This window comes from Anomaloglossus baeobatrachus, chromosome 10 (genome assembly GCF_048569485.1).
Source record: "Anomaloglossus baeobatrachus isolate aAnoBae1 chromosome 10, aAnoBae1.hap1, whole genome shotgun sequence".
NCBI lineage: Eukaryota > Metazoa > Chordata > Amphibia > Anura > Aromobatidae > Anomaloglossus > Anomaloglossus baeobatrachus.
Window position 1 is genome coordinate 136,461,463 of NC_134362.1, and position 16,150 is coordinate 136,477,612.

Genomic DNA, 16,150 nt, shown 5'->3' on the forward strand with positions numbered 1-16,150 from the left:
CCTCATTTTCCTCCCAAATTTTTGGGAGGAAAAGTGCATCTTATAATCTGAAAAATACGGTGTATTGGATAAACTAGTGAGTGACATGCAAGCAGAAGCCGACTGTAGAATGTCCAGTCACTTCTTTTAGCCTTTTCACGTTTTTGGAAACCTAACATTGTTAAAAGAAACTTTAAAGATTGAACATATACACAAAAAGTGTTTTTTAGATTGAAGTGCATAAGTTTGCTCTTTTTAGTGTTCATTTAGCGCTTTTTCAGGATGGTTACAGAGCATAACAGCATAAAAAAGACCTGGTGTGCACATACTCTAATGGTTTGCCAACTACTCAGAAATTGGTCAAAAGAATCATTGATAAAAGCAGGGTGATATTTTATTGTTTTGTTATTATAACCATTGAAAAAAGAGAGTAAAGAAATTCCTGCAAAGCCATTAAAAAAGTATAAGCCAATCATGGAAACAACAGGTTTCATAATTTTCAGTTAATTTTCTTGGATGTATCCCTTTAAAATAGTCAAGGTGATTTTGGATGTTACTCTTTTGTTTTTTATATATTTTTTAATATTTTTTAATTATTTTTTTAATGCAGAGCCTCATGCAATTATAGCGCATGCTAGTGGAGCTTATCAGAACTACAACAAGAGCCTAAAAATAAAAAGATAAAAGGTCTGTGTTTTTCTTTAGATATACAAAGATTATGCCAAAAAGAGGGGAAAAAAGGCAAGAAAAAAACCAAAAACATTTAACAGGATATCACGGTTACAAACTAAATTGTGCTATATAGTGGTAAAAAAAATCATCTTGGTAAGAATGGCACTGAATCTGTTTTAGTTCCTCTTATACTGGTAACCACAGAGAGGGTGGCTTGTCGGCTGTGGGAGCTGCACTGGTACCCAGTGGCACAAGTAAGGAAGCCTTGGAACTCTCTTCATGTCCACCTCTTTCACGCAGTCCAAATTGTGGAGGACTCCAGTGGCTCCATTAGGACGCTGGAGAAATCTCCCTGCTTCAGATTCTGGGGCTTGAACCCCTTAGGCCATCTTGTATGTAGTTTTCCCATTAATACTGGCAGAGTTAACAGTCCTGCTTAAGACTCCTCTTCCCCGGTAGAAACGGTCAGTCGCATTGCTACTGGCACATGGTCTGTAAGTCCAGCTAGTTGTGTAATAAAACTGTATTCTTCAATTTCCTAAAACAAGAAAAAAGTGTAACTTTACTGTAGACCTTTTACATAACACTGTAATAAAACAAATCTCTGAAAACTAATGTAGTACATCCGTTCATTCCCCATAGAAACACTAGAACAATTGCGCCATAATACAGCAAGCATGAGAACTTATAACTAAAAACCTTGACATGCCTCTGTATAAAATGTGCTGCTATATTGATGACACTAATGTGTGCAACTTATTTTATGCAAAGGCATGTAAAGGTTTATAGCAGTATGTTCTCATGCTTGTGTACTGCCTTGAGAGGGGCCCGGCCGCTTCCTCCGCTTGCTCAGGCCGAGCCGCTCGAGGTCCAGGCTCGGGTGGTCGGTGGCATGAGTGCCTCCGGACCAGGGGCCACGTTGCTCTTGTTAAGGGAAGGCGGTTGGAAGGGGTTGGTTGTTGTGTAACGGGTCGTGACGCCACCCACGGGTCGTGGTGACGGGGGAATGCACCACCGCTGCAGCTGTAGTGATGGCGGGCTCGTCCGGGATCGGTGTTGCGGCCGCAGCCGAGATGTTAGCCCCTCTGTGGGTAGGGGTGGTGTGTCCCGGGGCCCAGTGGGGGCACTGGATGGGCTGATGCTGTTGCCGGGGTGCAGGGCGCCGTGCCGCGGTGTAGTGTGTCATGCCCGGATGGCACTGGTGTATTCACAATTAATTCACACGGAGTCACTGGTAAATCAAAGTTCGGGTCTGGTCGGTGGCGCTCACCCGGTCTCGGTGGGCTTTTGCCTTCTTTCGGGACTTTGGTTGTGGATGAACCCATGAGGTCCGGCCAGCAATCAGTCAATTTGCCTACACTCAGTGGCTTCTAAGCTAGGACGGGGTCTGAGTACCCTCCTTTTGGTGCTCCGGTACACGATTGACTCCCCGGTTCGGGACCGGCGGGCTCCAACCCAGGCCCGGTCCGTACGGTTCCGCTGGTTGCTGCATCAGTACTCCTGCAGACGGCCACCACCGCCTCCCTGCGTGACGTTTTCCAAGGGGCCCAGGCTCCTACCAGGGTCCCTGACACCTGCTCCTCTACCACTCACTGTCAACTCCAAACTCCTCTAGAAACTAACTCTTTGAACTTCCGCTAGACAGTAGTCTCCTTGGTGGGCGTGCCTTTCTGCCTGACTCCGCCCACCTGGTGTGCTCTACTCGCCCTGGGGGAGGCATCAGGTCTCCCTCTCGGGTGACATGTTTGTGACCTCACAGGGGGTGGGGGTGTGTGTGTATGTGGCTGATGTAATTACCTGTGACCCCTGGGGTCCAGGGTGTCACACTTGCTGTGGCAGTATTCTTCCTTAGTAGCATTGTTCCTATGGTAAAATATTGCTGCCTCCCAGATGGACAATACAGTGGCGCATTGTTTACGGGCCAATAAGATGTTTCTATAAGGCCATTAGGCTATAGATCCATACATTTATTTTGACAATCTTATTTTTTTTTTTTTACAAACAAACCAGATACAGATAGATACTCTTTGTTTCTAACATGTTTTTCTTTTCATACTTTAGATTATTTTTATATTTTATTTTCTGTTTGTGACTACAGTGCAGTCACTGTTTACAACATTCAGAGATATGCTTTACAGCAACCACATGGCCTATAGGAATCTGTAGACTGAAGAGATTGATATCTTTAGGAAAGTTTTCTGGACATGCTTATGATCTCTACTGTATGACCTTTTCCTAGGCATGCTTTATACCTGGGTTCCCATGGTATGACCTCTGGTGACCTGAAGCACTCTGGCTTAAAGTACGGGCCCATGCCCCACACCCTGCCAGCCCCTTAATACTGACCGTGCCGGACGCAGGTAGGGGAGTACAAGGCAGCCCCCATCCCCCAACTTGCACTGTCACTGTTTAAGGGCTGGCAAAGTTCAGGACATAGCCCCGAACTTAAAGTCAGGGTGTGGTCCTCAGGTCACCACACCAGAGGTGATATTATGGGAACCCAGGTATGACCTCCGGTGAACTGAGTGATGTCGCTGTTGCCAGCCGGGTCCCTTTTGCCAGTGTTTCCCGGAGCCTGAAGAGAATGGACATGTTTTTGGTCTCTCCAGGCTTGGATGTAGCAGAGCCAGGACCGTCGTGGAATGTTGTGTGGATTAGCGGGAACTTCAAGGGTCTTTTGGGTTGTTACTAAAAAGGGGGCTAAGGCTAAGTTCACACACTGAGTTTTTTTGACTCTGCGTTTTTGTGCGTTTTTTGCGGCAAAAAACGCACAAAAACGCACCAGCGGCAAAAAAAGTGGCAAAAACGCATGCGTTTTTACTGCGTTTTGGTGCGTTTTTTGCTGCATTTTGCTGCGTTTTTTCTCACTGCGTTTTTATGCATTTTTTTTATCAGTGAACAATGCCATTAAAGATTGTTGAAAAAAAAAAGAATAAAGGTCTGATGTCATTTCCTTCTTCAATATGTTCTTCATTCTCCACTAGTATATGCAGGAGAGCAGACAGCTGCCGAACTACAAGGCTCAGCATGCTCCATCCAGGACTGTATGCTGGAGGGAGAAGCAGGGGGAGCAGAACTACAAGGCTCAGCATACTCCATCCACTAGTGGATGCAGGAGAGCAGACAGCAGCTGCAGAACTACAAGGCTCAGCATCCTCCATCCAATAGTGTATGCAGGAGAGCAGACAGCAGCTGCCAAACTACAAGGCTCAGCATTCTCCATCCAGGACTGTATGCAGGATTTATTTGCCCCCCCCAAAAAATGACGTGTGCTTCGCCATACTTTTGTATGCTAGCCGGGTATAGCAGGCAGGTACGGGCTGCTCCCAACCCCTTGCTGCCTATTTGTACTCGGCTGGGAACCAAAAATATAGGGAAGCCCTTTTTTTTTTAATTATTTCATGAATTTCATGAAATAATTAAAAAAAAAATAACGTGGGCTTCGCCCAATTTTTGAGTCCAGCCAGGTACAACTAGGCAGCTGGGGATTGGAATCCGCAATGCAGGGTGCCCAAGCTCTCTGGGCACCCCCGCTGCGAATTGCAGTCTGCAGCCACCCCAGAAAATGGCGCTTTCATAGAAGTGCCATCTTCTGGCGCTCTATCCAACTCTTCCAGCTGCCTTGATGCCGGGTGGCTCGCTGGGTAATAATGGGGTTAGGGCTACCTGTGTATTATCAGCTGGCCCTAAGCCCGAAATTCATGGTGTCACGCCAATATTAGACATGGCCACCATGTATTTCTAGTAAAGATAAAAAAAAACACAACACACAGAAAAATATTTTTATTAGAAATAAAACACAACACAATTAGTGACTCCATCTTTATTGAAATAAAGAACCCCCCTCCGCAGTAATCCTGGGTCATGGGTCCTGCACCGTCCAATCTGGATCCAATATCATCTGATCGTTTTGCTGGAAGGCAAAGCGATCAGATGATGTGTCAGGTTCAAGGACCTGACTCATAAGACACAGCAGCTGATTATATAAACGGCTTTTATACAATCAGCTGATGCATCAGTGCAAAAAAAAAAACAAAACAAAAAACTACACACTTCTGTGCAGCGTCAGACTGGCTACCGGAGGAATCTCCAGTAATGCCATGCCTGGATTCAGGTACCTGCACTGCACTCCGGAGCTCTCACCTAAACTCCAGAGTGCAGCCGAGACTGACAGCGAGCGCCGAGTGATTGATTCCCTGGCAGTTGCGGTTCAGTTCATGACAGCTGCAGACAGGCCGGGGTGATCTCTGGTGCTGTCACCTGAACTCCGGAGATCACCCCGGCCTGTCTGCAGCTGTCATGAACTGCAAGCGCCGGGGAATCAGTCACTCGGCGCTCGCTCGCTGTACAGTCTAGGCTCATGAATCAGTGCAAAAAAAGAAGCAAAAAAACAACTACACACGTCCATGCTGACTCCCGTCCGACCTCCTGACGGCATCAGCTGATAGCCGACCGGGCGGTAAAAAGTCGGCGTCACTGCGAGACTTACGATCAGCTGATGCGTCAGGTGACCGAATCAGGTGATCACTGCCAGGTCCTCACTGCCAGGTCCTGCAGCTATCGTACATGCCTGGGAGCTGCCACACAGCCAAAGCGGGGGTGGTGGTACCGGGAAGACGAGCTGGGAACGGACATGGCACCGGGAGTCTGCTGACAGGTGAGTATGAGATTTTTCTACTGTTCACTTTTGATTTAGCAGCCGCTTCCACCTCCCGCACGGGAGCGGACATGGCACCGGGCGGGAAATGGAAGAAGCGGTGGCGGTACCGGGAGGATTCACGCTTCTGTGTTTACTAACAGAAAGAATCCTCTTCCTGTACATGTCACTTTACTACCCACCCCTTGCGTTTATAGCTGCGTTTTTAGTCATAGAAACTGTCATGACTGACTCCTGGCTCAGCTGGAGCTGAGCCTTTTTTTTAGTTTCACTTCTGATGCAAGTCACGTTAGGGGTAATCCTTTCTGCCTCGTTCTGGAGGTCAGGCTGCTTTCTCTTGGACTTCGCCAGTGATACTTCTGGCTCTGTTGTGTTCTGCTCTTGAGTGACCTGTTGTCTGCCCTGCCCCCTCCTGACCTCCGTGTTCACCTGATCTGTTAACCTCCTCTGTTGTCTGTTTCCATCAGTGTCTCTCCCGCTGTCTCCCTGTTCGGCTACTGACTATTTGCTTCCCTCTGACTACGTTTAGACTTTGCCCTTGTGTACTTACAAGACCTCATGTTGTGACACGGCTTTCTGACGATTCTACTGCCATCTGGTGGGCTTGACTAGTATTACATCTGCTAGGGAATTCCCTGCTCATACGTTTCCTCCACTTTTACGCCCTCTAGTGGTTTACCAGCTAACTACCTTCTCAGATAGTTTCAGGAATCCTCTCAGTCCCACATTACTGCGCTGTACTGCTATTGTACATCTTAGAGTACAGCGTGACAGAAACACACTAAAAGTATAGCTATATTTGCAATGTGCGGTTTTCATTGCGTTTTTGAACATCTCATTGAACTTAATGGGTGGAAACCGCAGTGAAAAAAGCAAAAATGATTGACATGCTGCGTTTTTGTCTGCACCACAAAAACGCAACTAAAAAAACCCCGCTGTGTGCAGACAGCAAATATGAAATCTCATAGACTTTGCTGGGGAAGCAAATTCATGCAGTTTTCTGAGCAAAAACGCCGCGAAAAACGCACTGTGTGAACTTACCCTAAGAGGGTGCTGTATTTTATTTCAAATACAAGAATTTTCTCTGTTTGTATTTATTTATTTTTACTTTTAGGATTAGTGAAGGGGTTTTTCATAGACGCCCGACCCATCACTAATTCTGGGCTTAATGTCAGTTTTGCACTGTCATTAACCCCTATTAACCCGATTGCCACTGCACCAGGGCAATCGCGAAAAGTCGGGTAAAGCACTGGGATTGTTGCATCTAATAGACGCAATAATTCCAGAACAGCTGTAGGCTGCAATTCTTAGCCTGCAGGGGTCCCAATAACCATGGGACACCCAAACTACAAATACCAGCCCCCAGCTATTAGACTTTATTATGGTTAGGTATCAAAATTGGGGGGACCGTACACTGTTTTTTAAAATTATTTATTTAAATAATAAAAAAAGAAAAAAAAAAGCTGCATGCTGTTTCTCTTATTTTGATACACAGCCACGATAAGCATACGGCAGCCTATAGCCGTGGGCTTTATCTGTACTGGTATCATTATATGGGGGGATCCTACGCCAATTGTTTTATTTATTTATTTTTACTATACGATACTGACCCACAGACAGCACCTGTGATTGGAAGCAGTCACTCAGCGTAGGGGCGCGTCTAACTGCAACCAATCACAGGCGCCGATGGGCTGGAAAAGCAGTGCACATGCAATTAAGGTAAATTATCAGTCTTGGAAGTGAATGCACCGCCTGGAAGTAGTGTACAGCTGACCCGGGGCATCAGTAAGTACAGTGCACTTGTTCCTATCCCCTATTCCTTCTACCAACATTTTTAATTGCCGAATTCTGGTCCCCATAGACTTATATGGGGACTGGAATCCAGCCCAGAACCAGATTTTAAGAACCAGATAACACAGACCCGCCGGTTCCGGTTAACTGCGAGTCCGCTTATCACTATGTATAAACTGTACTCTATGACCCTTTTCTAGGCATGCCTTATGAACTCTACTCTATGACCATTTTCAATGCATGCATTATTACCCTTGCAGCAGTCATATGGCAGGATAATCCATTTACAGGTGTTCCCTTTCTATTATTAATTTATTATTAATATTACTGTTGATGATGATGAGTTGACTGCTGAAAAATGATCTCTGTAGTATATGACATGTGAGCCTAATATGAGGCTCTGGCCAAAGGAAAAAAAACTGCAAGATTTCAATATTATTTATTAAAGATAATGCCATGGCCAAGGAAAAAATCCCCAAAAAACATGTTTTTCTGCTGATGCTTTTTCTTTAAGCAGACAGAGAAAAAAAACAAATTACAAATATTCGAGCACTTACCATTTTCCATTCCATATTGAGTCCCTCCTCAGAATACAACATATAATCAATTCTGCGCCCACTCCCCTTCAATGGAACTTTCCTCCCTTTCTGGTTAGGACAATGGTTCTTGCTGGTGGGATATACCAGATATTCCTTCCTACCCTCTTCATTTTCTAGGACTCTAGAAGAAACAAAGTCTCATGTTACCTATAATGATACAATCCCTCAACAGCATTTTGTCAGTGTAAATTCATGTTTTCACTGTACATTTCCTTCATATGCGACATTTATTGAATAGTAAAAATGACTTGGTAATTTAACTCTTTAGGTCAGTATGATTATTGCGATTCTATAAATATTGTTTTTTAAATTTTAATGGTTAAAAAAATAAGTGGATTTGTGTTGCCATTTTCTGAGACCCGTGAATATTTACTTTTGCTTCAATGGACCTCTATAAAGGCTTGTTTTTTTTACATGCCAAGCTGACATTGTTATTAAAACCATTTTGGGATGCTTTTGATGTTTTGATTGCTTTTTAAAGTATATAGAAAAATTGACACTCTCAGATGAAGCCCATCCATTGGCTAGTCTTCACAGAAGCTACAAGGTGGCAGCAAAGTGGATTTTCAGTAAGCCCCCAGTCGCCATGGCAAACCATTGGCACTCTGTCAATCAGTGCTGTCACTGATTGTCAGCGGCATTGAAATAGTGAAACATTAGCGATCAGAGTTGGCTCAGGTAGCTCCTGTTGCAGACAGCTGATGACTGTATAGCACAGCCAGCATGTAGCCATATGGAGCAGACTCATCTCCTGAGCCCGATCCAGCTACATACATCCTGAGTGTGATGCACAGTTAAATCAGGGTGCACAAAGTGGTGTAAGATACATCAATATTAAAGTAGGCAAAATGATAACAACCAGGTATAATTAAAAAGCATTAAAATAATCTTCAAAAATGAGGAACCAAATATGTCTGGGGAGCACATTTTGCCTAGATAAGTCGTGTTAGAGATGAGCCATTATGGAAGTCTGACCGGGGAAAGAAGAAAAGTAAAAAATAGACAGCAATCAGAGAGGCTGTAGTGCTACAGACACTAACAGACACCAGGAGCAGCAGATACAATGGTGGACATGGGCAGAGTGAGTAAAGCAGAATTTGTATTGTTACAATAGACTGTGACCAGGGACAATCATTTTGGTAAAGGGACAACCTCTTGTTTTTTGTTCTGCTTATTATTCATATGGTTTTACTTACTTGGTGTGCAGCAAGGTGTGCAACCTAGTAAGTACAAAGACCGATGGGGGACGTAGGAAAATGCTTGAACTGAAGAAGCAGAATATCACTAAGGTATTACTTGTCTTATCATTTTGCACCATTCTGAGCCATTTGTGAAAAAAATAGTGATGTGCTTTGTTCCTGCACTATATTAATATTGTGAGTCTAGTTCTAGTACTGTAATTATATCTTGATCTTTGTTCTCACACCATAGTTATGTGCAGACTTGTTTATTGTGCATTGTTCTATCAGTTATTAGTACGTGATGGAGCCAGGCCTCTAACCCCTCTGAAGAATGATATACATAAGCACCATCTCGTGCCAGACATATTTATCAAAACTATCTAAAAGAAAGTATTAGTTTCCCATAGCAACCAATTACAGAGAAGCTTTGAATTTGGTAAAACGGTTTAAATAAATGGAAGGTTTACTGTGATTGGTTGCTATGAGCAATAAACTGGTTTCCTCACAGTTTTGATAAATGGTACTCTATAACATTTGCTGTAGATTTGTGACCTGCTTTCTTTGATATATTGTAAGAGAGTGACCACTGAAGACATCAACCATTTTAGTGGAAAGACCCACCGTGGAGAAACCCCCTCTGGACCCAGAAGAGGAGGCAGATCATCTGAAACACCTGAGTGCTCCATGGAGGTGGAGGCGAACACTGTCTCCTCACTCTTACCATGCATGGAGGAGATGACTGAAGGAGAGGAAGAAAGCTGCCTGAATTGTTAAGATGCTTCTTCCTTCTACAGCCTGTTTGGTCAAAGACCATCAAGGGGATGGTTCTGGAGTGACCCTGAGGTTAAATAAAAGTTCCTGAGTTCCCAAAGGGACTATAGCTGGAGATGGAAGACCTTCAGATGGGCAAAAAGCCCTTTACGTTGGAAGAGGCCTGAGTGGATTTTTTAAAAGAGCTAGTGTTATTGCCCTGGTGGCCGAGAAGGCCTGAAATGTAATTTTGAGGTTTCCCCTCCACGTTTTTGTGCCTGTTGCACATTCGCCTGCTGGATTGGAAGGACCTTTAGCTTTATGGACTGAACTTTCTTGTGCTGAGGCTGGTTCCTGAAACATAAGTGTGAAGCATAACCTGAGAAGGATACCCCCTCAGTCAAGGACTCTGCTCTTATGGACTTTGCACCAAACGCCCCTATGCACTTTGCCCTACAAACCTCCATAGAATTTGCCTCAAAATCTCCTATGGACTTTGCTCAAAATCCTTTATGAACTTTGTCCCTGAGAGACATTGTTCTAGTCCTAAGGACCTTCGTTGTGAGGGAGGGGGACAGAAGACCCAATGTTCTGGCTGGGTGAGGAACTTTAAACTTTGTCCCAGCTATGAGGAAGGACTACCCCGTGCAAGCCCTCTGGGATTGTGGGGCTGCATTGAACTGTTAGACGTGTTGTGTCTTATAAAATGTGGACATGGACAGTTTGTTCCAGGGTCCCAACGTAGTGTGAACGAGGTCATGACAACCCGAAAAAGAAAACATCTGCCTTCTTTAGAAGCAAAGAATTCATGCGGTTTTATGTATGGTTTTATGTATGCTTTTACATGTTGCTGTTTTACAGGCTACTGCATGGACAAGAAAAACCATGATCAAAGAGGGGCGGTATGTAAGAGAGTGACCTACGGTCGTGTACCCACCTGAAGACATCAACCATTTTAGTGCCTAATGTGAGATGTAAATTGCATGGTACAGAGTTATATAGTAGAAACTGTAATGCATAGTAATGTTGGTAAGATATTGTATGAGACATAGCATTGTTGTTATCAGGTATAGTATAATACGGATGTGTTTATGTGAGCCGAAGTACAGAGACTGGCCACTAGAGGTCCCTGGTTGCTCCTGGCTATGGTTAAATTATACCTGGTCGAGTGGGAGTTAAACCCACCCAGGTAGACAGGAAAGGGGAGAAAAGTGTAGGGAGATGTAGTTCCTGGTTAGACAGAAGTGTAGTGTGTGAGGGAGAGAAAACAAGGAGAGAGGGACAGAAGTGGGAGAACATGAGATCTGCATAAGAACGTAGGGTTAACTCTCCACAGCTGACAAATAATGGAAACCCTACCAGCAAGCTTGTGGGAACTGCGGAGAGAGGGGCTGATTAGTACAGAACGGGGACCTTGAGAGTGATATGGCCGCCTGTCTGAAGTACACTGGTACTAGGGCATCAGGTTTATGAGCAGTCCTGAAAAGTAGCAACACAGTCCGAGAAATGAGCAGTCCTAGCGTTACACCTCAACCCGTATGACTAATTACCAGTAGGGTGCAGTACCACTAAATCTTGTGGCTTCTGTGATTGAGAATAAGAAAATTGGAGAGCGGGTCTATGTTATAATGAAAAATTGAAGGATACTGCTTTGTGAAAGGCTGTGTTTGAAGTTATCTGCAAGTAAAGTGGAAGAATTTTGTAAACTCTGTTGTGGACTTTCTATGAACAACCATAACTGCAGTGGTATATTTGCATGTGAAGAGAAACAGGAGGCCCCCGAGCTAGAGGAACCGGTAAGGAAGGAGAACTCTCTCCCACACATCACCGTTATCTGTGGTGTGGCGGGGCGAGGAAAGTGAAGCCCTCATCCATGACTACCGCCCTGGGCATGTTACAATATTACAATATAATACAGCAGGGCCACCACTAGGAATTTCAGGGCCCCGAACTGGCAAAATTATGGGGCCCCCTTGAGACACCACCCAGGCTCCACCCCAGCTCCGCCTCCACGCCGCAAACCTTCCACAGTCCACCACTACTCTTGAAAAACATATTTCCATAATACACGCTCTACACCTCCCTGCTTAATAATACACGCTCTACACCGCCTCTCTCCGTAATACACCCTCTACAACGCCCCTCTCCATAATGCACTTCTACACCGCCCCTCTACATAACACGATAGTACATCACCTACACAGCCTCTTTCCATAATACACGTTCTACACCTCTCTGCTCCATAATACATGCTCTACACCTCCCTGCTCCATAATACAAGCTCTACACCTCCCTGCTCCATAATACATGCTTTACACCTCCCTGCTCCATAATACACACTCTACACCGCCTCTTTCCATAATACACCCTCTACACTGCCCCTCTCTGTCACACTCTACCCCCGTCCATCACACTCTGCCCCCCTCCGTCACACTCTGCCCCTCACAGTCAGCACCTGTCTTGTCACATCGAGCCTCTCACAGTCTGCCCCTCTCTTGTCAAAGTCTGCCCCTCTCTTGTCACAGTCTGACCCTCTCTTGTCACAGTCTGACCCTGTCTTGTCACAGTCTGACCCTCTCTTGTCACAGTCTGACCCTCTCTTGTCACAGTCTGACCCTCTCTTGTCACACTCTGCCCCTCTCTTGTCACACTTTGCCCCTCTCTTGTCACGCTCTGCCCCTCTCTTGTCACACTCTGCCCATCACACTCTGCCCCTCTCTTGTCACACTTTGCCCCTCTCTTGTCACGCTCTGCCCCTCTCTTGTCACACTCTGCCCATCACACTCTGCCCCTCTCTTGTCACACTCTGGCCCTCTCTTGTCACACTCTGCCCCTCACACTCAGCACCACCCATGTCATCCTCTTCACTCATTACCTGTCATATGCCCTCACCTGCTATAGCTACTCAAGTATCTTCTGGTTCCTCCCACATGGGGGTCACATAGGCATGACGTCATCACAGGTCCTGTACGGGAGCAGATTAGAGCCTCCTGCCTCTGCAGTGCTCAGGTATTAAATACCCTCTCCCCTTCCCCTTGGAAAAAAAACTACGCACTTGCTAGATGGCAAAAGGAAATGGGAGATTAAAACAAAACAAAAAAACCTGTTTTAACATGGCCCTGGGAGGCAGCAGCTCTAAGCTACTGCTACACCCCCAGTATTAGTCACCAGACACTCCCTTCCTCCTCCTCATTGTCCCCTCCTCAGGTTATTTGTCACCACTCACCTCTCTCTCCTCAGACACCTCCGTACGGGTCCCCCGCCGAGCTGCTTCTTCTCTTGTATGGGCCCTCGCCACACCGATGCTGTTCAGTTAGGGGCCCCGCCGCTGCTTCTCTCCGTGAAGGTCCCGGCTGTGCCACTTCTGTTCCTGCCGGCCAAGCAGGAACTTTTGAAATGACACACACGCGCGCAGTACTGACGTCATCAGGACACGCCGCATGTGTCACAGAGAAAGTGCCGGGCAGGGAACAGAGGAGAGATTCCTGCGTTCCGCTGCCTGCAATGACTGTGCGGGGCTGCCGGATCGCTCCCTGCCCGGCACGTAGCATGGGATGAGGGTGATCTGACCAGGGCCCCCCGAAGCCTGGAGCTCCGGACAACAGGTCAGATTGCCCTCATCACTGACCAGCGAGCAAGGGCCCCAGCGTGACAGCCACGCTCAGGGAATAACCGGCTCCCACTACGGGGCCGCAAATGCAGCCCCCAGGCAGACTTCACACTGCCGAATCAGGCAGCCCGACAGTGCCCCCCTCACAGTTGCGCCCGGGGCAGATGCACCGCCAGCCCCCCCTAGATACCGGGTATGCAGCTGCATACCCGGTATATCCAGCACACGTGGCTAATTTGCATGCGATGCAAATTAGCCACGTGTCTAGTGGCAAAAGCAACACTGCCAGGTTCTCTGCTACGGCTGTGACTGGGGGGGGCCCGGTGAAGAGGGGTGGGGGCCCGGCTGGCCTGGGGCTTAATAAAGCTATGTAATTGTCCCTGGCTCAGCCGGGCCCCCTCTCTTCACCGGTCCCCCTACACCAGTCTCAGTAGTAATGCCCAGATGGCGGCCCTGTAATATAGTATCCGTTTAGCTAAAGTAGTCCAACCACTGTGGTCACTTAGCAGCTTACTTTTGTAGATTGTCAGGGGTGCACACCTCCTCATCATAGAGACCTTCGGGATCCAGCAGAGTTCCTGTGAAAGCAGAAATTCATATGCCATATAAGCTTACTGCTTTTTGGTTAGAAAAATGGTAGTTCGAATCTTTCAGTTCTCCTTTTCTCTTTGGTGTTTATTTAAATAATTTAATATTTTGATAGATGGGACATTTACATGGTGACACCAAGTGATTTTTTTTTTACTTTATTTTTTAATTTGGAAAAACTAGGATGATTTAGAAAAATTATTTTTACTTTTTTTTAGTTCTCTAAGGACTTGATTGCTCATGCTATACTACAATATATACTATAATACTATAACAATATTATGGTAGTGTTGGGGTGAACTCTTACAAATTTCCACAAGTTGCCTACTGCCTGATTCTAATTGGTGTAGATCGAGTGCATGCTTGAAAAATGAGATCAGACACACAGTCAGATATTCATCCTTCCTCGACCAAAGTCGGCCCAGACTCTGCTTTATTTCAACTGAAGCATGCCCTGATATAACCTTAGAAACGAGCATGTCCGGATGTGTCCATTGGCTAGTGGGTTGAACAATGTGTTAGTCCATGAGCTGATTTGGTGGGCGTCATCGTAGGCAGGTCTATGTCATCTGGGGCCATCTTGGTGATCCTCTGATGGGCTGGTCTATGATGTCATCGGGGGCCATCTTGGGTTCCTCTGAAGACTGACTTGCTTATGTATAGAGAATTGATTTCATTGAACACACTTCTCACAGTGCTCTATGTCCAGACGTTAATTAAGTATTTCATCTTATGGCTCTCCTCAACAATAGTATATATTGTGCTATTAATCACTTGATCACTTATAATTTTGATCACTTGATTGTTCACACTATATAGTGCAGTACAGCTCTATAGTACAGTATATAACTAAATTACCATTAGCCAGTGGCGTAGCTTGAAGTTCATGGGCTTCAGTGAAAAAGCTCCAACAGGGCCCCCGAATGTTGCAAGTCTTTAATAGCACTGGTCTTTTCATATAGGCCAAAGGGATTTTTGGCGCCCAGGTGCGATTGCATCCCTCACACCTACTGTAGTTATGCCCCTGCCACGGGCTGGACTTCATAGGAAGAACAACAAGGCGATTATGTGGGCCTTCAGCTGCTATTGTAAGCTATAGGCATGCCACAATGTCATCATGAATTTGCCAATGAGTGCGGGTACACGTGTGCACTGGTATGTTAACCATTTAGATGCTGCTGTCAGTGATTAACAGGATAAATGGTTAACAGCAGCTATCAATGCTAGCTCCATCTGCTTCAGTTACAGACTGTGTAACAGTGATGGTAATTTCAAGTCTGAGTCAGTTCCATAGTGCTCCGACAGCCATAGCCATAGTGCTCCTTACTTTATATGGTTGAGAAAAGATTAATGGGGTTGTAGATGACAGCTAAAACATTTGTGAGGGAATGTAACATTCAGAATCCTATCAATGTATAAGCTGAATCCTAACAGTGAACACATTACATAGGATTCAGTATGTTACAATTCCTCACAGATTTTACACATATTCAGGACAACCATTTTCAGTAGGAAAAGTCACATACTGAGCAGGAAACGTGATTGGAAATAAAGCCTCCTTCATACACAACCAGTGATAGTCCGTGGCCTTTTTTATTTAATTGGTTGAATTGAAGGGACATGTATTCAGCTGGTTAAAGGTATATATTGCATCTTTACTTCTAAGGAACTTAACTTTGGAACAAAGAAACAAAGGAAGACTGTCCCAGAATCAGTGGGTCAGCGGTGATTAGAGGAGGGCCTTAATTCAGATTAAAACAATTCTTGAGAACTTGCGACATTCACTTTAACTGAGTAGAGGATATCAAGAAACTCACAGTGATGACTACAAGGCATTAAGAAGAACAATTACTTTTTGTGAAGTTAAATATTTTAGTTTAATTAGTATGATTTTTCTTTTCATAAACCTTTCATAATTTGGCAGCTATGGAGATGGCCATACATAAAGCTCACAATGTCAAATTGTCCAGACATATCTCATGTCCAGTGTCTTCCTTACACAATTACTATCACGAATATCCTATATTGTTATGTTTGCACAAACTTGCGCTTTTTCAAACACCCATCAATCACATATCCTTTTTTTGCTATTTTTTGTTACTTGCAGTACTCAGTGCTTCCTGAAGATGGCAGTGTAGGAGAAGAGTTATCACAGTTTTGTCAGCTCCATCTCTTACCTATTGCCCAGGGCTTTTCTTCTCCAGGGCCCATCCTGCATGGATCCTTATAATGTGTAAACAATATATGCTGCTGCTCCAGCTTATCTTCTGCATGAGAACAAATAACGTGTTACTTAGACTCGGTGATATGTCTGTCATCTCCA

At 45.2% G+C, this 16,150-nt stretch overlaps 1 protein-coding gene across 1 annotated transcript in view; it reads right to left on the reverse strand.

The window, feature by feature from the left end:
• Positions 1 to 355: 355 nt before the first annotated feature.
• Positions 356 to 16,150, reverse strand: part of SMPD3 (sphingomyelin phosphodiesterase 3) — a 429,346-nt gene continuing 413,551 nt past the window's right edge. The window contains exons 6-9 of the mRNA XM_075325680.1: positions 16,005 to 16,094; positions 13,754 to 13,817; positions 7,657 to 7,819; positions 356 to 1,189 (exon numbers count right to left, since the gene is read on the reverse strand). Of these exons, the coding sequence (XP_075181795.1) occupies positions 1,088 to 1,189; positions 7,657 to 7,819; positions 13,754 to 13,817; positions 16,005 to 16,094 (419 nt within the window). The 3' untranslated portion in view covers positions 356 to 1,087. The remainder of the gene's footprint in view (positions 1,190 to 7,656; positions 7,820 to 13,753; positions 13,818 to 16,004; positions 16,095 to 16,150) is intronic.